Below are 23,483 nucleotides of genomic sequence, written 5' to 3'. Positions count from 1 at the left end.
TTTAAAAAAAGTATTTATTACACCTTTGCAGCAATCTATTACTCAAAACTGTAAAACCAACACTAATTAAACAATGATTCTTGTTGTTTAGTGTACTTATATGGTAAATCACAGAAATATAACATTAAGTAAATCACTTACTGCACACACACACACAATTGATATTTTATATTTTGTTTTATTATATGTTATGATTAATATCATATTTTTAGATAAATATGGTGATTATCTCAATTTAATATATTATATTTATCATCTAAATCTGAGCATATCATGTCAACAGATGAAAAAGTCAGCAGCTGTTTAATATCATGTTAATTATTGTGCCTTTCAATAGCAATACCATACTTTTACATATTCTGCCCTTATTGAAAAACTATTGCTTTAATTACCTTGAACAAAACTGAAAATTAACAAGCCGTTTGTCTCGAAATATGGTAATTAATTGTATTGATTTTCATTTGCTACATAAATATACAACATTTGAAAAAGCTTTATTACACAGCTCTGTCGAATACTTGATTCTGATTGGTCAATCGCGCCAACCAGCGGTGTGTTATTCCCTGATAACAACCGGTAAAATAGAAACACAGGCTCATCCGGGTCACTGAATTCAGCAGCGCTATACGCTTTCTTGGTGAAAGTTTTGCGTTTGGTAAGCTAATAAATTATTAAAACTCAGTCAAATCAATATTTTGTGTAGTTATTTAATTATGCCATCCAGTATCGTGGCCATCCAGTATCGTATGCCATCCAGTACTCGCTCTCTCATTTCATACAAACGCAGCGGCGGCCATTTTGTGACTACTGTTTTGTACTCTGTTGGATTATGAGATACAAACAGGTACGATTTTAAAACAGTTTATGTCTTATCTCCATAACTTTTTATGTGGGGAAACGCAGTTTAAAGAGCTGATCAAATATTTCAACTCAGATCAATATTTCGTGTCTAATTATATACTTATGTGGCAAGTAGCCGTGTAATAAGCGGGATAATGTACACCCAGCCAATTGTTCTCCCAATTGTTCACCCCTTCAGGCTGATCAACACCCCCTCTTCCAACGCTTCCCGTCGGGGTCGTCCTCATCCTGTCAGGGGTTTATTCTGAGAGAACAACCGGCTAGATGTAGATTATCCCGTATTTAAATATTAGATAAAATTAGTGCAGATTCATTTTAGAGTTGCTGTCGGCAATCGAGTCATGGGTCAGACAAATTTCCACGTGCATCATCAAAAGTGATTGTTCAGAAAACTGCTGAGCTGAATATGTGTGCATCTACTTTTTTAAAAGAGAAAAAAGTCAAATGCGCCTTTTACCTCGGTGCGCCTTTATCCCATTTCTTAAGATTACTTTTATCATGTACACTACATATAAACAGCATGTTATGCATATGTATGGGTCAATAGGTCGCATCGCAGCAGAATATGCTACCCAGCATATAAAGCATGTGACAGACAGCGGTATGTGGAGAACTCCTGAAAAAGGTGACACAATGGACAATGCTTGTTTGTATTTGCATTGCACAAGCTGTCAGTGTGAAAGCACAATGAGTGCACGCTGCTCGCTCTCTGCTTACCTCTGCTTAATACTGAACTACAGCATAATCATGGACCCGCAAAATAAAGGGTTACCCATTTCTCTTCAATTGTATAGGTTTCATGATTTCTCTTATTTAGATGTTTTATGTAACCATAAAGCGCAATCCAGGGGAAATGGATTTCATAGTGCACTAATAATATACCGAACCGTTTGAGTGTAATTGCAGTTGTTGGTTTCAAGGTGGCAGCATAATCCATACACACACACACACGGACTGAGAGAAATAACAGATACCACTATCTGTCTCACTCTCACACCCATCATTCGTGATCCTCCACAGACTTCAGTCTTTCTCTTATTCGCACAATCAATACTCGGTTTCCACGTGTCCGTCATGTTCATGTGTTAAAGCCGTATAGAGCATGACCTCCTCCAGTCCTGCTCTCTCTCATGGCCTGTGTTCACTGAAATTCACCGGAGCACTGGATGGATTTGGTGGATTCCCACTGTGTTTTAAAATACCCCATCAATATTTCCTGAAGCAGCTGTAATTGACTTTGAGGAAAAAGACCTTTACGTCCGAGTCTTTGATGGTTTTCTACAACACCCTCGATTCTCCCACAGGACAGAGACAAGAGTATTTGATTTTTTGTCATGTCCCCAGACCCCACACACTGAATCTGTGCACCCTTAAATAGTTAATTTAATCGTATTTTAAAAAGTCTTAAATTCAGGCTTTATAAAACTTAAAGATACCCTAAATACCCTGAATTCCATAGAATTAAGCCTAATAATAACACATTTTTTGGAAGTGTTTTGTACCGTGCCTCCGAGACAATGCTATCTTTTCAAGTGGGTAACATTGTATAATCAGAAAGAGCTTTATTTTTAGTAACAGTAATACAGCATTTTCTCCAACATACAATATATTTTAGAATTAATTACATACCATTTAGCAACACAAGTCATCCGGCTTTTATTAATCTTTCATTTAGATTTATTTTCCTTAGAATCAAAATAAATCATGTAAATTTAAGTGATCAAATGTAACTTTAACAAAGTTCAATTTCATCGAAGAAAGAGGCGGACGTTAAACGCAACTTTAATCTTAAAGGTCCCAAGACATGGGGTTATTTTATTATTTTATAATGTTTCCTGGGTTGCCCTTATAATGTTAGTATGTTTTTTTTAGATCAAAAATAGTCATAATTTAGAAATAAAAGGCATTTTTCCTAGCCTGATTTTAGCCTCTGATTTGAACGCTCTGTTTGAAGGGGCGTGTCTGTGTGAGATTCAGTGTAACCGGCCACTGCTGTGATTGGCTGACATGCTTGCATATGAAATAGCTACGTATTACATGTGAAACTCTCTCAAATACTTTTACTACAGCTATTATACGTTTTTACTATTACAGCTATCGAGATTAATGAATCGTCAGAAGTTTTTAAAGTATTTAGATCTATTCCCATCACATAAAATGTTGCCGTGATGGGCATTGAGCAGATGACAGTCTGTTGTTGATCGCGAGAATGAAGATCTTATCATTGCAACGCAGTTTCTGCACTCTCACTGCTTTCACGAATGCAAACACGATGATGTAAATACAGTAAGAGCTTTGTTGTGCAGTGTAACGGTGTCATTGATTTCATAACGAGTTTGGCAAGTGTCCAGATAAACTTGCGCTGTGTGGAAAGATTGTTCTTTGATCGCTTTCTGTATATAATTTATTCACAATTTAAACAAGATTATTTTCATCCTACTAAAAGAAACGATGTGAAGTTGATATTTTAGTCACTAGCTTGACTTACTGATGCATAAACAGTAGTATTGAACGATTTTGAGAGAAAGATTACCTGTCTGAACTTGAACAATTGCACATCAGAAAGTGTTGCTTGGTAGCTCGATCGATTTATTTTCAGACGTTCGTCGAGGCCAGCTCTGTATTGGCCCAAGTTGAGGAAACAGTCGTCGGTGAAATGTTTGCCGCAAACATGCAAAACTTTGGGGAGTTGTGTCGGCGCATTTCCAGAGAAAATGAAATGAATCCACTGGTTCTTCTGGGGCTTGGATGAACTAAAAAAAGGCTTCGGTGTTCATTTGTACATCCAATTATTGAGCAATTATTATGCTTTCGCTCGCTCAAAAGCCATGATATCTCTTGTGGATGTAACACATATAAGCTGGGCAATTGACTGCGGATGCCACCTGGCAACAGAAGATGGATCGTCACGGAGCCTGGGTTGTGAATGAGTACACTGGAGTCATAGATTTTAGTATGAGTGTGTGTATTCAGTAGATGACAAAACATAACCAACATAAACAATACATAAACAACATAACAAAATAACTTCAATAACACATACAAAACAATCCGACTTACAGTTCAGTTCAATGGCAGATTAGTGTGCTGCCAATGATTTGGGAAAAAAAACAAAAAGAAGGAAAGACTTAACCCGACACAATGTGTTCCACGGCCGGGATCAGGTCTGGTGAAATGTCAATTAATTACGAATTGAGCAATCGATAATCCAGATAGGGAAATGTTCAGTCGCAATAAATGTGTGGTTCGGTTACCCTACCACATATATATCCAGGTTCTCTTAGCTCGCCATCTCGATCAGAGTCCTTGAATTAGGACGGGTCGAGAGTTCAAGAGTCCATAATTGGGGACTGGAGATTTGTTGATCCAGAAAAAAAACCTGACCTAAGAAGGCCAAAAATACAAATTAAGAATCCCATTCAAAAATAAAATAACCATAACAAATACTAAAGTAATTCAATATGCATAACCATACCTGCTTAATGCAAGGCATTTCAATAAATAAATATCTTTAATATAACAATCAAAAATACATCTAAATGATATTACACTTATGTGAAATAAGTATAATAAAGTAAAGTAATTAATCTTATATTCCATGAAATTTCACCATAACTTAAATTTCATAGTCAACTAATCTAAATGTCATTTTCAGAATCAAAACATATACTCAAAATTAACATTCAAAGTAATAATACAAAGTGCACCTTCAGATTCCAATAAACAAAAATGTTAATCTCCAAATTACCCAAAACACTAAAGCACATTTGGTATTTGTGAAAAGTATTGCGCAATATCAAAAGAAAATTACGTAGCTACGTTAAAATCAATAAACTTAAATGACTACCAAAACATATAGCCATTTCAACGGTAGTCACAACAGTAACAGCACACACTCAAAACAGCAATCATGCTCTAAATTAGCACTCGTGCTAACATCAAATCAATGCCTTCATAGTATAACAGGTAAAAAAGTTTACCTTTAAAATTGAAATGACCAACGCAAGGTCTCCAGGCGTGACCCAACGTTTTAACCAGAGTGAAATCAGACAAAGGCTCTGATTAGAAAGCAGCAGCAACTATAGTCAAAAATAATACTTCGGTGAGCAATCACACGGCTGAATTAAACATTACGGTTGATCAATGAAGGGGAAAAACTCACCGAGTATTCACAGCTTGAATCACTAAAGTCACTTTTCTTTAGTTTTGCTTGGGGATGCCAAACAAACCATGCCACAGCCACAATGGAGGCACACAGAGGAAGTGAACTCAGCAACCAGTCAATTTAAGGAAGTTGGGAGTTTGCAGGGCCGCCAAAATAAAAGTCCCAACTAAATACGGGTTACAGGCTCCCCTCCTATACTCATGTACGGCCTCGTACATGTAGACGGCTGATGGCACACAGCACCGCTACAGGGAGTAGGGGTCAGGGGGGTCTCATCAAGCTGAAGAGCAGAGGCATACACAGTACTGAGCCCATGGAACAGGGACTGAATGCTATGCAAAAATGGATTCCCAAGCTTCGAATACTGCAAGCGAGTAGGCGGCTGGCGTGTTCGAATGGGACGTTGTACTCGTGGCTCTGAGTCTGGGCTAGAAAGTTCACTTGAAGAATCACCTGAAATGCTGACTGGCTTCAGAGCAGGCACAGGTTCTGGATTAGAGGAGGTGCTTTCCCCAGAAGACTCCAGATTATCAGCACCATGTGAGTCAGTTTCATCTAGAGGTTCTGCATCCACACCCAACTCAATGGAATCAAATTCTATTTCAGAATCAGCAGTAAGTGCAAGTCCAGACTCTAACTTCTGTTCTACCTCAACAGTTTCGTTAGTGACAGGCTGTGAACGCTGGCCAGGCGGAATCACAGACATAACAACGGAAGGAACTGCAGGTACTGGAACAGGTAAGTCCACCACGGTTGTGATACAGGTAGGAGAGGAACTGGAGTTGTCAGATAAATAAGGTGAGAACAGTTCTTGCAGATCATCATCAGGGTCTGGAAAGTCAGAGCTTTCAGGAATCACTGAAGGCAATAACTTTACTGATCTGGTCTTTACTGGTTCAGGCTTGGAAGCTGGCGATAAGTAACCACAAGGCAGCAACAGGTCTCGGTGGAGAGTTCTGATGGGGCAATCTTTTCTTTCTGGCTTGACTGTGTATACTGGAAGAGTGCCGGCTTTCTTCTGGATAACATACACATCTGGCTCCCATCTATCCGCGAGTTTGTGCTTGCCTCGTATTTTGACATTCCTGACCAGAACTCTGTCCCCGACAGAGAGTTCTGAAGCGGTGACCTGCTTGTCGAATCTGAGCTTGTTTCTCCCCATAACCTTTTCTGAGTTCTCAGTTGCAATCCTATAGCTTTCTTCAAGATGGGACTTTAACTTTTCAACATACTGTGAATGAGATATAGATGGTTTCTCAGACACAGGCAGCCCAAAAGCCAAATCAACAGGAAGACGGGGTTGTCGACCGAACATTAGTTCATATGGGGAGTATCCAGTGACATCATTTCGGGTACAGTTGTAAGCGTGTACAAGCGGCTTGACGAAATCTTTCCAGTGAGTCTTATCCTGATCTGGCAGAGTGCCCAACATACTTAGAAGTGTTCGATTGAACCGTTCCACAGGATTGCCTCGAGGATGGTAAGGTGTCGTTCTGATTTTGTGGATTCCAGCCATTTGACAGAGCTCTTTGATGGTATGTGATTCGAAATCACGCCCTTGATCACTATGAAGCCGCTCAGGGATTCCATAATGAACCAGGTAGTTGTCCCATAGGGCTTTCGCGACTGTCTTGGCTCGTTGATTTGGGGTAGGTACTGCTACAGCATATTTTGTGAAATGATCCGTTATAACAAGGACATCTTTTGTATTACTCCGATCTGGTTCTATAGACAAAAAGTCCATACAGACGAGTTCTAAAGGTCTTGATGTTCTGATGTTGACAAGGGGGGCAGCTTTTTCTGGTTGTGCTTTCCTCCGAATGCATCGCTCACATCTTTTAATCTTGTTACAGACATCTACTGACATACGTGGCCAAAAGAAACGGGATCTCACAAGGTCCAGTGTTCTATCTATGCCCAAATGGCCCATTTGATCGTGAAGCTGGAATAGGACATGAGGCTGATACTCTTCTGGAAGGACAAGTTGGTAAGTAGGCTCACCTCCGATATGCCTCCTCCTAACGAGAACATTATTATGGAGCTCCAGACGTGTAAGCTCTCGCAAGAGTAATGGCAGATCGGGGAGCTGTTCCCTCAGAGATGGCGGCGGAGTTTCTCCTCTCTCCAACTGAGCAATGATGTGCTGAAGAACTGGATCGGATCTTTGTTTGGCAGCGATCTCAATATCAGAAAGGGATGGCAAAATGGGAGAAGAGAACTGCAGATCATTTACAAAACTATCTGGCAGGCTGTCAACAATAGTGGAGAGCGTTTGCACAAGGGCAACGATCTGGTCTTGATCAGGTGAGCTGTACACCAGTTGTCTGTCACACACAGCTTGGACTGAATGCTGGTCAATGGAGACACAAGATGGATCCTCAAGATGTTGTTCTGTGAACTTCAGTATTCTCTCTCTCTCCTTTTGGGATAGAGCATCCTCTGACAGTCCAGCATGAGGTCTCCGAGAGAGTCCGTCAGCATCAGCATTCAACTTCCCGGCTCGATAGACAATCTTGAATGAAAAGGTCGAAAGGGCGGAGAGCCATCGGTAACTGGTAGCATCCAGTTTTGCAGAAGTCAACAAATACGTTAACGGATTACTATCAGTGACCACAGTAAAATCCGATCCATACAAGTAGTCAGTGAATTTCTCCGTGACCGCCCATTTGAGCGCTAAAAACTCAAGTTTATGTGCGGAGTATCTGCTTTCACTCCGTGACAGGCCTCTGCTAGCGTATGCAACCACCCGGTTTCGTCCATCGTGCTCTTGATACAACACCGCACCAAGGCCAGTTGAACTTGCGTCCGTGTTTAAGATGTAAGGCTTCCTTGGATCGGCAAAGGCAAGGACCGGGCCGGTCGTGAGCTTCTGGATGATCTCCTCAAAGGCTTGCTGACAAGCAGGGGTCCATCGGTCAGCAAAAGGTTCCTTTGAATCCAGATAATGATGCAATTTCCCCACCTGCTTGGACCTTTTCTGACTGGGTGGATATCCAGAAGTTAAATTATTTAGGGGTCTGACGATGGAAGAATACCCCTGCACAAAACGCCGATAGTACCCTGCAAAACCAAGGAATGATCTGAGTTCTTTGAGGTTTCGAGGGACAGGCCAGGACGTTAAGGTGGAAATCTTCTCAGGATCGGTTTTCACACCATCGCTGGAAACTACATGTCCAAGGTAGTGAACTGATGTTTGGAAAAAGACACATTTTTCAACGGATAACTTTAGCCCAAACTCTTTCAGGCGTTGGAGCACTTTCAGCAGACGTTGCTCATGTTCTTCCAGTGTTGGTGCAAACACGAGCAAATCGTCAATGAACACCAGCGCTTCTTTCAAATTCAAATCCCCCATACACCGCTCCATGAGGCGTTGGAAAGTGCTTGGGGCATTCGTCACCCCCTGAGGCATACGGTTGAATTCATAAAATCCAAGTGGGCATACGAACGCTGTCTTGCTTTTATCGCATTCTTCCATCTCTATCTGATAATACCCAGATTTTAAGTCCAATGTAGAGAACCATATGGAGCCAGCGAGTGCTGAGAAAGTATCTTCCAGCTTCGGCAGTGCATACGCATCCTTAATGGTTTGTGCATTCAACCGCCGATAATCAATACAGAGCCGTACCATACCATTTTTCTTTCGCACCACAACTATCGGGGAAGCAAAAGGTGAATTAGATGCACGTATAACACCAGACTGCAACAGCTCCTGAATGTGCTTACGAACAGCATCCACATCTTGAGGGTGTATCGGTCTTGATCGTTGCTTAAAAGCAGTCGGATCTGAAAGCTTGATGTCATGCTTAACCTTGTCCGTGCGACCAAAATCGAATTCATGCTTTGCAAAGACCTCAGGCATACTGTCGAGCATGGCTGTTACACGTTGCTTCCATTCAGTTGAGAGCGGCGACTCTCCGAAGTTGTAATTCAGCTTGGTTGGAATTGGCTCTGTAGAATAGGAAGGTGGACGCACACTTTGTTCTTTCTGAAGAATGGTCTGAATGGCACTTAACTCTGCGATGGCTACTCTGATAGGAATCACTACGTCATGGTCAGACTCGTTGGTGATTACCACTGGCAGATGGACAGGTTGGACTGGGGGTAGATCGACAAGACTAGATTTCACTATCAACCCACCAGGTAGAGAGAAAGAGGTTGGATGTTGAATGAGTACTTCTTTCTCACCTTGCAGGAATGGACACATGGCATATGCATCCAGCACAACAGTTTTTCGAGCAGGAATAGTCTGTGGGGAGGTGGACAGCATCTTCAACACGCCATGATAGTCATCGGTTGTTAGCTTGCGTCTTATCTCCAGAATCTTGTGCACCGCCTTGTATCCGAAAGGCACAGGATGAAACTCAGAGCGTGATATAAAGTGCTGGTCGTAAACGACATCTAGAGTATTGGTGCCAATCAGAACAGGGGGCTGTGTCGTTCGCAGGTCCGGTACAACCAAAGCAAGGGTATCTATGTCCATCTCTTTTCCTATGAACTCAGGTGGAAAAGTTAAACAGAGTTCCACATACCCAATGTAAGGCACACATTGTCCATTTGCCCCCTCTACCTCCAACAGATTATTCAACGGCTTTATTTCGTGGTCTGAGAGGTAGGTGTTGTAGAAGGAGTGTGAAACTGTGGTGACTTGGGACCCTGTGTCAAAAAGACAATGAAAAGTGGTCCCTTTAACCTTGACCTCACCGGTGCTTCTTGTGCCCACCAACCCCTTTGGCAATGGGCAACGTGATGACGAATGCTTAACGTGGGGACATTCACTGGTTGCAGCTCCCACTTGTCCCTGGGCAGAAGCTGCTTCTAGTTTAACGGTTTCCGTTTTTCCCAGGATTGCTGCTTGCATTTGAGCTGGCTGCGTTTTTCTTCCACCAAACTGGGATTTGGCTGACTGGAACAATTAGGGACTATATGACCATCCTGCCCGCACCGGAAACAAAACCAAGGCTTTGGCCGATTGGCTCCCTGACCAGGTTGTGAGTGCTTTTTGTTCAACTGAGTATCTGATTTAGCAGAGTTCTGAGCCAACAAGGCAGACATCTGGCTCTGAAGTCGCAACATCTGTTTTTTCAATTCTTCAATAGCACGTGTGTCTGAGGTATGATCACATGCACATGCACTAGTGCTATGAGTTTGCAATTTTGCATGGTGCCTCCCTGATGGAATGTGCTTCTTCATTAATGTCTCTTTTGCCAACTGCCTGTCCTCTTCAGTTCGGAGCATAAACAACAACTCTGAGAAGGAAGGTGGTTGATCTCCTTTCTGTTCCAGTTGCAACTTGTTTATCACACTGTTGTCCCAGCACCCTCTGCAAAATTGCTTCAGCACGTATCTGTCAAATTCAGCAGCTGGAATACCACCACGCTTAACCACGCTACCAAGAGCAACCTGGAGTCTCTGCAAGTATGAAGATGATTGTTCTCCCTGGTCTTGAAGAGTGTTCAGATATTTGGCAAACAACTCCTCGCCATCTTCAACTGTGGCATAAGCAGAGTCAAGTACATGCAGAAAGGTAACAGGCAGAACCGTAGGTCCAAAACTTTTTACCAGGTCTGCAGCTGGAGGAAGTAAACTTTCCAGTATGCGCCTCGTGATGTGTACAGGTGCTAAACTTGGATCTGCATTCAAAAGCTCAATTTGAGACCTCCATGACTCATAATCCGCTTCATGCTGTGGTTTTGGAATTTTTCCTGAGAATGTGCGTAGTCGGAATGAAGACATAGGCTGAAGATTAACATCGTCTCTGCGCACAATATGTTCAACTACAACTCGTTGGATCTCAGGAGGATTCAGATCATTTCCAGAGAGTGAGATTCTGGGTCCACCATCCCTAACTGGGGTAGATCGGGGTCGAGGTCCTTGCTCAATCTCCACAGCAGTTCCAAGCACCTCAACAGTGTCCTCTTCTTCCTCCTCTTCTTCACCACCAGTGGCTGCTATTCCCAAATGTGAACTTATTTGGTCAAACATTCCTTTAAGAACGTTGTCAAATGACTGGCCACTCTGTCGAGAGATACGTTTCAACTCTTGCAGGTAATTAGGGGCTGGAGTGGCCTCCACTGTGGCTGCGGCGGCACACTCACTCCCAAGTAACTTAATAACAAAATCAGCAGATGGAGCTGAAAAAGTATACGGCAGTCTTGGTTTTAGCTGTACCAAAGCTGCTGCATTAATAAATTCGACGGTCAGGTTTTTATAAAATGGACTCTCATGTTCGGTAACGGTAAACGACTGTTTTACTTCACCGTAACTACGTAAATGAGCAATAATTTCGTCATCTGCTTTGGTGTTAGTCGCACCACTAATAATGACAGAATTAGCTACATTAATACCAGTTTTCTTAAAGAAATCCATGACCCTACTGGATGACTATTACTCTAATAAAACGTAAATTACACAATGACACCAGTACAGACATTCACAATATCAGGCTCCTGGCTGGCTCGCCAAAGATGTAACACATATAAGCTGGGCAATTGACTGCGGATGCCACCTGGCAACAGAAGATGGATCGTCACGGAGCCTGGGTTGTGAATGAGTACACTGGAGTCATAGATTTTAGTATGAGTGTGTGTATTCAGTAGATGACAAAACATAACCAACATAAACAATACATAAACAACATAACAAAATAACTTCAATAACACATACAAAACAATCCGACTTACAGTTCAGTTCAATGGCAGATTAGTGTGCTGCCAATGATTTGGGAAAAAAAACAAAAAGAAGGAAAGACTTAACCCGACACAATGTGTTCCACGGCCGGGATCAGGTCTGGTGAAATGTCAATTAATTACGAATTGAGCAATCGATAATCCAGATAGGGAAATGTTCAGTCGCAATAAATGTGTGGTTCGGTTACCCTACCACATATATATCCAGGTTCTCTTAGCTCGCCATCTCGATCAGAGTCCTTGAATTAGGACGGGTCGAGAGTTCAAGAGTCCATAATTGGGGACTGGAGATTTGTTGATCCAGAAAAAAAACCTGACCTAAGAAGGCCAAAAATACAAATTAAGAATCCCATTCAAAAATAAAATAACCATAACAAATACTAAAGTAATTCAATATGCATAACCATACCTGCTTAATGCAAGGCATTTCAATAAATAAATATCTTTAATATAACAATCAAAAATACATCTAAATGATATTACACTTATGTGAAATAAGTATAATAAAGTAAAGTAATTAATCTTATATTCCATGAAATTTCACCATAACTTAAATTTCATAGTCAACTAATCTAAATGTCATTTTCAGAATCAAAACATATACTCAAAATTAACATTCAAAGTAATAATACAAAGTGCACCTTCAGATTCCAATAAACAAAAATGTTAATCTCCAAATTACCCAAAACACTAAAGCAAAGTTTGGTATTTGTGAAAAGTATTGCGCAATATCAAAAGAAAATTACGTAGCTACGTTAAAATCAATAAACTTAAATGACTACCAAAACATATAGCCATTTCAACGGTAGTCACAACAGTAACAGCACACACTCAAAACAGCAATCATGCTCTAAATTAGCACTCGTGCTAACATCAAATCAATGCCTTCATAGTATAACAGGTAAAAAAGTTTACCTTTAAAATTGAAATGACCAACGCAAGGTCTCCAGGCGTGACCCAACGTTTTAACCAGAGTGAAATCAGACAAAGGCTCTGATTAGAAAGCAGCAGCAACTATAGTCAAAAATAATACTTCGGTGAGCAATCACACGGCTGAATTAAACATTACGGTTGATCAATGAAGGGGAAAAACTCACCGAGTATTCACAGCTTGAATCACTAAAGTCACTTTTCTTTAGTTTTGCTTGGGGATGCCAAACAAACCATGCCACAGCCACAATGGAGGCACACAGAGGAAGTGAACTCAGCAACCAGTCAATTTAAGGAAGTTGGGAGTTTGCAGGGCCGCCAAAATAAAAGTCCCAACTAAATACGGGTTACATGGACAAACTAAAATCGCACGCGTTCCTACTTCCTAGCTCCTTTTCTCATGGACAGGAAATATTCTCTGGGCGGGCAAAGCAGAGAAAGGGGAGGTAACATTTCTCCTTATGACGTCATAAGGAGGAGATTCAAGATCAGCCCGATTGAGCTTCCATTTTCTCAAAGGCAGAAAAAGATAGCAAAAGCTCGATTTAGACCGATTTAATTCTAGTAACTTGGGAACCATATACAGGCTAGGGGAATTCATATTAATGTTAAAAAACCTCAGAAAGTGAAAATGTCAAGTCATGGGACCTAAATTAACAACAAAACGCAACTTTAATCTTAAAATAAAGATTAACAACAAAACGAAAGCGGAAGACTGCAGCATACAAGTATGATAAAAACAGCAAGGTAAAATCTGAAGCACTCTGCCCTGCCTTGTACCACAGTAACATTAATACAACTTTAATAGATTCACTCATCCATGAACATGATTTCATGAGTCACATCGGATTGCTTTCCATCGGCTGTGGAGGAGAAGACAACAACTCCCATGATTCCACGCTCAATCACGGCATCATCACATCATCAAGCGGTGCCTTTGTTATTGTTTTGAATAAGCGACCTCTAGCGTCAAAACTTACATACTGTGCCTTTCATTTAAGTACTAAAAAAAATTTAACTGCATACTAAAACTTAAAGTCCCCCTGTAGTCAATAATTGTATCCCTTAAAACTCATCTTTGATCACCAAAATTACATTTTTAAACGTTATTTCCATTAATTTTTTTATTATTTAATTAATATAATTATATTAAATAAAATTATTCATGCCTTGAATGTAACTCGACACCCATGCCTCATTTAGTATACGTGGTTTTAAGAATATGCAAATGAGCCCCGTCTCCACTCACTCACTCAGCTCAGAGATCCACTCGTTGACGATCACACGTTGATCTGATTGGTTACAAGGTAGTTTGTGTTGTCAGAAACCCCAGTGATTTCAAGCCGTGTTTTTGAGACTGTCTTTGATTCACTGTAGTTTTAAGGGGAAAATACTCAGCAATGGTGTTGACTTATGAATTTACACATGGTTTGTCTTAAAGCATATTAAAAACACCACATAGACATATAAACAACATTAAAAGCTGGATTTTCACCACAGGGGGACTATATTGACAAAAACGTAAACAGTTCCTGAAACTATAACTAAACCTAATAAAATCTAATTCACAATGTTAACAAGAACTATAATGGTACCTCAATGATACTACAATAAAACTGGTGTGAACAAAGCCAGAGGGAAGCGAGATGTGGTTAGAGATATTGATACGTTCAAATTGATTTGGTCATGGATGGAGGTGTGGAAATAGACTAATGCAAACTGGAAGGAGATTAAATAACAGAGCGACCGATAAGAAGGATGCAAATTAAACATTTCTTTATCTCAAACTGTCATGCAGTGAATTAAAATAGCCAGTCTGGTCTGGATGTCCACATAATGATGATTCCCCGGGAACCGGTTTTATCAGAGTCTTGGAGACAGGCTGTCCTTTAAGGGCTGTTGCTCTTTTCTTCTCATTGTTTTGATTGCCGCAGCTCTTTTTAAAGAGTTGTGAGAATCTAAAATGCAATGTGACCGGATCCCCCTGCCAGCAGTCTGCTCTCTGCCAACGCTTCTGATTCCAGTTAGCGTTAACGTCTCTGGAGATCTGCTTTGCAATATGAAGATAATCTTCTCAAGGGACATTGAAATGCTATAGCCAAGCTGTTCCTGCTTTCATCTGACATGCCTCGGGGTGTTTTGTACCTTATACAAGAATAGGGTCCTTATTTATCACCACACATCCAGCACACATTTGTAGTGACTTTCAGGCAATGCTAGCAGAGAAAGACACCGTGGCCCTGCAGGATAATCCCTCCTGGAGTCACCTGGACTCAAGTGCATTTATGAAGATCAAATCTGCCATCAGTTACAGTAATAACTCACAGCCTTAACCACTATTCCACACCACCCATGCTTTCCATCAAATGCCACACTTCTCTCAAACCTTGGGCACTTTAGGGGAATTTAACCGCAGTACAGAAACTATCACAGTAACTGCAAAAAATGGATTTTCATTGTCAGTGTTTTTGCTCTAAGATTGTTATAAAAGTTATAAAAACGTTATTTCTGAATGTTTTCTGAGTGTTCAAAACGTCCAGTTTGCAAAAAACGTTTATAACATTCTGACAATGAAAATCCTTTTAGCAGTTACTTGGATAGTTTCTATAGTTAAAAGTGTTTTAAAAACAGGTTTTCTTGGTTATGTGAAACAAGTAGAAACAAATAAAAATATTTAGACGAACGTCCAATTAAAACATTTGGGGGGGGGGGGGGGGCATTGTAAACAATGTATAAATAATAGTGTTTGTGTTAATGTTTTGAGAACATTATTAAAGACTGGATAAATTTGAACAAATGTTCTATTAGCTGAAAGAATGTTCCTTTATAATTCTGAGAGAACCTTAAAAGAATGTTTCCTGTTAGCTGGATTTGTCTTAAAATAAATTAAAAACTAAATTCAGTGAGGTTTACTTAGGCAAGTAAGAAAGAAAAAACTTTAACATAAACATTCAACTTTAAATATTTTAATATATTTCCTGAAAACATTTTATTTTATTATTTTTCAATTATTTTAATTAGTTTTAAAACATTTTGTTTCAAGGATGTTTAGATATTTTAGCTGGAAAGCAAGACAACATACAAATTAAGACATATTATTGTTATTATTATTTGCATTGTAAAAGAGTTGTGAACCTATCAGAGTGACCTGCATTTGCTCTCTTTCAGATCCATTTTGATGGCTGGACAGATGAGTATGATTACTGGACCGATGCAGATAGCCCAGATATTCATCCTGCCGGCTGGTGCGCCAAGACCGGACATCCACTGCAGCCTCCAATCAGTGAGTACATGATACACACAACCATTGGCCTTCCCATGACGCATGTTAAGCAGCAATATGAGGCCTTCGAAGACATGTATTCTTACTGATAAGAGTGTGTCCTGAACAGACGTGATGCGATAAGATTCCAGCGACAAGCAATTTGAAATTAATCAAAAATCACAGCCAATCAGGAGAGCGTGTGGGCGTAGTCTCTCTGCAAACGCACTGTACTCGCAACCAAATCAATCAAAAATCACACCCAATCAAAGAGCGTGTGAGCGGAGTCTCTCTGCAAGCACTGCACTCGCAACCAAATCAATCACATCCAATCAGGAGAGTGTGTGGGCGGAGTCTCTCTGCAAGCACTGCACTCGCAACCAAATCAATCACAAATCACAGCCAATCAGAATAGCGTGTGGGCGGAGTCTCTCTGCAAACGCACTGCACTCGCAACCAAATCAATCAAAAATCTCAGCCAATCAAAGAGCGTGTGGGTGTAGTCTCTGCAAACGCACTGCTCTCACAAACCAAATCAATCAAAAATCTCAGCCAATCAAAGAGTGTGTGGGCGGAGTCTCGCTGCAAGAGCACTGCACTCACAACCAAATCAATCAAAAATCTCAGCCAATCAAAGAGCGTGTGGGCGGAGTCTTTCTGCAAACGCACTGCACTCACAACCAAATGAATCTCAAATCACAGCCAATCAGAAGAGCGTGTGGGCGGAGTCTCCCTGCAAACTCACTGCACTCGCAACCAAATCAATCAAAAATCTCAGCCAATCAAATAGCGTGTGAGCGGAGTCTCTCTGCAAATGCACTGCACTCACAACCAAATCAATAAAAAATCACAGCCAATCAGGAGAGAGTGTGGGCGGAGTCTCTCTGCAAATGCACTGCACGCAACCAAATCAATCAAAAATCTCAGCCAATCAAAGAGCATGTGGGCGGAGTCTCTCTGCAAACGCACTGCACTCGCAACCAAATCAATCACAAATCACATCCAATTAGGAGAGTGTGTGGGCGGAGTCTCTCTGCAAGAGCACTGCACTCAACCAAATCAATCAAAAATCTCAGCCAATCAAAGAGTGTGTGGGCGGAGTCTCTGCAAACGCACTGCACTTGCAACCAAATCAATCAAAAATCACAGCTAAAATTACATTCTGAGTGACTGATACAATCTTTGTCACTGAATACACGTGTTTGTTCAGTTTGAATGCTCTTATTTCCTTTCATTTATTTTAAAGATCTGATGTAAATTATCCTTTGTCACTTTCATTACGGCTATGAAGGTCATGCAAAATGATTTTTAAACTGACATTCAATTCTTTTAACATTAAATAAAGCACATAATCAGTACCTGAGATTATTATTGTATGTTGTTGTTCAAGCCGTGACGTCGCAGAAATAGAAACCGTTTCTAAAATAGAGTCATCGCCTATCGCTGTCGATCCTGGTCAGAACAAAAACTCTGATTAACATGGAAAAGACGCCTTTTATCGCGTCTCGGTGTGTCACATTGCGCCTGGTTAGGCAAAGCGAAGGACATGCTGAACTGGCACAACTGGTGGTTGTAGATACAGGCACATGACCATGAGGATGAATGTCAAAGTAAAGTCTTTAATAGATAATCCAAAAGGCAAATACAGATCAAGACAGGAATACTGCAACAACACGTATACATAGACGACACCGGACACTGACAACTGAAACAGAGCAACTTAAATACACGCGCAAACAAGGAGGATTAATTACACACACCTGAATGACGAATGACATCAGTAACCATAGTAACAAATTAGGTATTCGTGAACCGTGACATGAACACAGACTAAGTATAGATTTAATTCAATACTGCAAATATCAATAAAATAGTTGCATCTACTTAAAATGGACAATGTATTTATGTACTTATTATATACTGAGTGTATTATATACTATTAACATCTGAATTCATTGTGCCTCTCATTCGCAATGCGCTATTTGTGTGAAGTATGGAGATGGTGCCTAATTAATGTGTTCCCAATGGGTCTCTTACCAGCTTCAGTTTCCTCTAGGATGCTGCCTTAAGTGCACTTCCTTCAATATTTCTTTCAAATAATCAACAACAACAAAAGACACTGACTAAGAGTATGGATTATTTTACATAGATGTTTTTAGATTAGGTTTTTTTTTTTTTAGTACTGACTATTTTTAAGAAAATGATTCAGACAAAACTATAACTGTTCAGTTAATAGCCACTCTAGCAGTGCCCTGTATCATATCTGTAAACAGACTGACTGCCTCAGACCCTCTACATGACAGCCATTTTCCTTGTTAATGTAAAATTGTAGCGTAGAGAGATCGAGAAGTAATTATGTGGATATAAAGAGGGATGGAGGTCTAACAGACCTCTGGCTTCCTCTCCTGTCAATATCTTCTATTAGCTCCAGAGGATGCTGGGAAAATGCTGTTGAACAATAAGCTTTTCGTCAGTCAGTCTGGCTGATAATCGTCTTCTCGTTCTCGTTCCCTTCCTCTGTGTCCATGGAAACGGATCGGAGGAATGCTTAGAAATCAGAAACTGGCATCAGGATGTGACCGACTTGCTGAGAGAGAGAGAGAAACGAAATGAGTGTGAAAAAAGAGAGAAAACCAGTGAAAGACAATATATATGAGTCTTTAAATCAGTTTGTGTATACTATGTCTTTATGCATTCTAAATACATTTATGTACTGTATTAATATTTTATATGATTTTTAGCTCACGGTTTTATCTCAACTTTTGATTAAATCTTATTAGGGTCAAAATATTTGGTCATTGTAGAAATTATGCCACAACTTCTTAATTTGCATACAAATGTAAAGAAATAATTTCACACAATAAATATTGTAATAGGTTATATTCTTTGTTGAGATTGTTTTTTTGTTTGTTTTTTTCGCACGCGCCGACGACATTTGTACCACATGGTAGAACTCCTCATTTCGAGTTTTTGGCTCAACCTTGATAAAATCCCTGCGGTCCCCCTCGGGACTCTCTAGGTCAATAATTATCAAAAAAATTATAATAACTTTGGCCTTTGGATAGCTATAGCTGGGGCATTTAGTAGAGTTGGGGTACTCGCGGACTCAAATTTTGAATTAACTCGGACATGTCACCAGAGTGCGGATCGGGCCGAATTTTTCTGTGCCTTGTAAATAATAATTACAATAGCATAGAGGGCAGCCTGTAAATGGTTAAAAAGGAACACTTCAGTACACTACACTAGAGGAAAAAAAAAAAAAAAATATATATATATATATATATATATATATATATATATATATATGATTAGGCTTTGGCTTCATGTTTACAATAGGCTTCATGTTTTTACTCCAATCTCATTTCATAACGTCTAAGGAATATATATATATATATATATATATATATATATATATATATATATATATATATATATATATATATATACACAGATAAAAGAAGACATTTAACAGTTTTGAATGATGTGTAACATGATTATGTAAGATCAAAATCAACAGAGTATTTTGAGTCTGTTTTGCACTGATAAGAAAAAAAGTGTGCAGATCATGCCGGCGTGATTGCCGACCCCAGAGGGTTAAGGACTCGGACTCAAGTCGGACTCGGCCCCCTTTGGACTTGGACTCGGACTTGATTGGTAAGGACTTGGACTCGACTCGGACTCGACAAAGGTCTAAACAAAAATTAAATATATCTTAATAAATAGTTTATAATAAATCCAAAGTATTGTATCTAATAAGAAAGAAGGACCCAAAATAAATAAAATACTTGAAGAATGAAAGGAGAGATAGAAGAGAAGAAGCAGAAGTGAAGAACAAAATAAGAGCGGAGACTATATGCAGGAAACTTACATCCTCCTAAACTTGTGTTTTGGTCTGATAAGAAAAGGTCAAACAGACTTATCCATTATTTCTTAGTTGGTGTAACGGCTAGGTCGGCGTGATCGGTCAAATGCTACAGTTGCAAAGATAGACGAGGTGTGGTTTTGACACCTTTAAGACCTTTAAGAGAATATTGCAGATATTGTATTATCTCATGTCTGCAGAGATGGAAACAGACATATTCTGCTACAAAGGTACATCACGTAATAAATTCTGATGGGAAATCGATCTTACAGCACAGAAGAGACACTAAAGACCTTAACATTTGGAAATAATCAAACATTTCAGAGCAAAAAGGAGAAAATATATAAACTATTGGGAACACTTTACAATAAGGGTCATTAGTTAACATTAGTTATTGTATTAAACCAGCTCTAGGTAACTTTTCAATATATTTCCAAGTCTCTTGTGATGGTACATCGACTTACAATAGGTTGAATGACACGTCTGCTATAGCCTAACGGGGTCTGTAGCGTTTTTAATCGTACTTTTAAACTTCGGGTTTCGGGTAGTAACCGGGGAACAAAGAGAACTACAAAATTCGACTGCTTTACGGCATATACGTCACTTCCAGCACCACCCCCACTCCCTTAAAATCGGACGTGCGAGCCAAACTAGTGTTTGTTTGCCAAATGTTATAGTCATGGACGAAGCAGCACAGAAAAGCAAGAAAGCAAAGGTTTTGTCGGAGGAAAGCAAAAAGAGGAAACGAGAAAGTGATCGCATCAAAGGCAGAACGAGGATCAACATTGGGCTAGCGTTTTCTCGCTGGCGTGAGCTGAAGGAAACGTTTTTTTGTGAAAATGTACTTCTAAAGTAAAATTTCCTGGTTTCAAATTAAACCGTTTCCGTCTACTGTTACTGTGTTTTCTTCATAGTTGTGTACAGTACATCCAATCATGTGTCCGTAAACGGGTAAAAAACATGGTAAAAACGGGTAAAACAGTGGATTGGCCAATGCCAGGCGTTTACTTTTATTTGATTGGAAGCTCAACTTATCGCCTAGCAACTGCCTGTGCTGTCTGTCGGTCGGTCGGTCGGTCGGTCACGCACGCGCATCAACACATATCCAAGATGATACAGTGTGAGTTTAGTTGCTAGCTAGCTTTTTAAAAACTGTCTATTTACATCTATTGTGTGAAATGGGGGGAGAGACGGACGAGGAGGGATAACACAACAAAATCGGATGAGCCACCAGTGTCAAAGAAAATACTATTTACAACCTACAACTCAGACCCCAAAAAAGAATAATAATCTGAGTGTCCCGGTTTTTCACAAATCAAAGGTGGCAACCCTACCGACCGATGCAGACTTTCAAATATCAAATGAAAGTCTATGTCTAAACGGCGTGTACAAGTTTGGTAGGAGCTACATTTTTGCAAGTAAATATATAAGATGTACAAAATCATAGTTTAGTATACCTAACATGTCTGTGATATTTGTTTATTTGTCTTGCCTCACGCTATAATGCAAATCGATTTGTAAAATTTGCAGATTCATCTATGGTAGCTTGATATTATAATATTGACGATATATGGTTATATTATCTACCACTCCACACATTGCATTGAAGTATCATATAGATTCAGTAAAACGGTAACCAATAGACTAGGCTACTATAATGACGCTGGCTTGTAAACGTGAGCATCGCGATCATTTGTCGTTTGAAAAAAAATAAAACCCATGAAATTATATTCATATCATGACATGCTGAAATATATGCCACTGTACCTGGATGAAGACATTTCACACGCGACGCAAGCAGAACACCTGCATGTGAACTCCTCCTACAAGTGTTCAGGGCTATCATGGTTGTCAACAAATGCACGTGCATGTAGGATGACAGAGTTTACGACAGTAGTAGAGGACAATACTGTTTCCCAACTGTAGGGGGACCCCGAGAGCGAAAGTTACCTTGTGTTACTTTAACTAATATGAACTAACAATGAACCATACATTTTTTTATGGTATTTATTAATCTTTGTTAATGTTAGTTAATGTTCGTTCACATTGGATAAACTGATGTTAACAAATACAACTTTTGATTTTAATAACGTATTAGTAAATGCTGAAATGAATATTAACTAAGATTAATAAATGCTGAAGAAGTGTTGTTCATTTTTAGTTCATGTTAACTAAGGTAGTTAACTAATTAACCTTATTGTAAAGTGTTACCAAATTATTAAATAAATCAATAACATGTAAAAGAATAATAATGCAAAATAAAGAATATAATGATTAATAATTATGTTAAAATGAATACATATCTATCAATGACCAGATTTCATAAAGAAGAGATTAATAAGATTTGAATCATAAAATACATTAATCAAAATAATAAATATAATTTTGCATACACCCCTCCCATTTAAAGTGGACCTTTAACTCTGCCTCTAACACAGTTTTGTGTTAGACTGTCTGCGTCTCATATTGACGTTATAGGGGTACCCTTTTCGTCGTATGTTGACGTATGGTCAAGACCCGTCAGTATATGACATTTTGGGGTGAGACCGGGCTGCTGCCTCATGGTGTTGGTGCTATGGGAACCCAATACCCACTGCGCCATACTGAACAAATGTCTGCTAACTTTTAGTTACTTAAGGTGAGACACTACAGGTGAATAGGGAAATATTTGTAACTAGCAGATATCACCATGAAACTTTCCCAGTTGATTACCTACATTAAGATGAGAAAAAAATTTATTACAAGTTTTCTGTAATTTATTGTTTAAATATGCAAATTAGCCATTATCTAATTAAATATGCGCTAATTTGCCTATATTTTAAAAAACGAAATCTCAGAATTGGATAAAGCCAGGTTCAAAATTCTTTTTTCATTGTGTTCACATATTAGATGGGAAAAAAAATACAGAGGGATTTATGGATATCTACTTTTGTTATCCTGTAAAACAGAATATACTGTCAATAGCCTTAAAAAATGTATTTTCGCCATGTTTTTTTGAATAAAATGTTATATAAATCAGGCTAGGAATAATATATTTACAAATCCCTCTGTAATTGTCTTCATAATATAACTAGGTACAAGACTGGACAGTTTGGTGTGTATAGGTGCTACTGAAGAGGAGATTTCGGACTTGGAGTATGAGAGAAAAGTCATTTTGAGAAAAAGGCATTTAAAGATTTGTAATGTAAAAAATCATACTTTTTTAGTGGAAACAACTATTTACTGACACAATATCTTATCAAATCATTAGCAACAACAATACAAACGACCTAAATCACATCAAAACTTATAAACACAGCATTTATGGCCTTCAACTGAGCAGAAAAACAGTCAAAAACACACATCTGAGTGTCAGAGCGCGTCACGTGATGCATCTGAACGAATCAGGTTGTCAGAAATTCACATCAGCCAATGAGATTTCGCTTTTAGGGTTAAATGCCCATTTTACTTTCACGATTGGTTACTGATTAAAAGGAAATGACCATATTTGGATCCGACAGCATTGTACAGAAGAGAGAGAGCTTTCCAGACATGTGCGTGATTAAAGGAAGAACACAGAGATCGCGGAGCAGCGCGTTGATTTAGAACGGCAACTTTTGTTGAATTTCAGAGAAATCTACTGACGCAATTAGACAAAGTGTAGTAAAATAAAGACCTAAATGTGTATTTTGGACTTTTTTTCAGCACAAGTCTGAAAGAAAACTATGTTTTTGCCTG

General features: G+C 39.4%; 1 protein-coding gene across 1 annotated transcript in view; it reads left to right on the top strand.

The window, feature by feature from the left end:
• The window catches only part of l3mbtl3 (L3MBTL histone methyl-lysine binding protein 3), a 94,471-nt gene that overhangs the window by 47,450 nt on the left and 23,538 nt on the right, over positions 1-23,483 (top strand). Inside the window, exon 15 of the mRNA XM_079639027.1 lies at positions 15,811-15,925. Coding sequence (XP_079495153.1) covers positions 15,811-15,925 — 115 coding nt within the window. The remainder of the gene's footprint in view (positions 1-15,810; positions 15,926-23,483) is intronic.

This window comes from Phoxinus phoxinus, assembly GCF_949152265.1.
Source record: "Phoxinus phoxinus genome assembly, chromosome: 16".
Taxonomy (NCBI): domain Eukaryota; kingdom Metazoa; phylum Chordata; class Actinopteri; order Cypriniformes; family Leuciscidae; genus Phoxinus; species Phoxinus phoxinus.
Note: the sequence above shows the minus strand (reverse complement) of the source record. Positions and strands in the feature narration are given on the sequence as shown.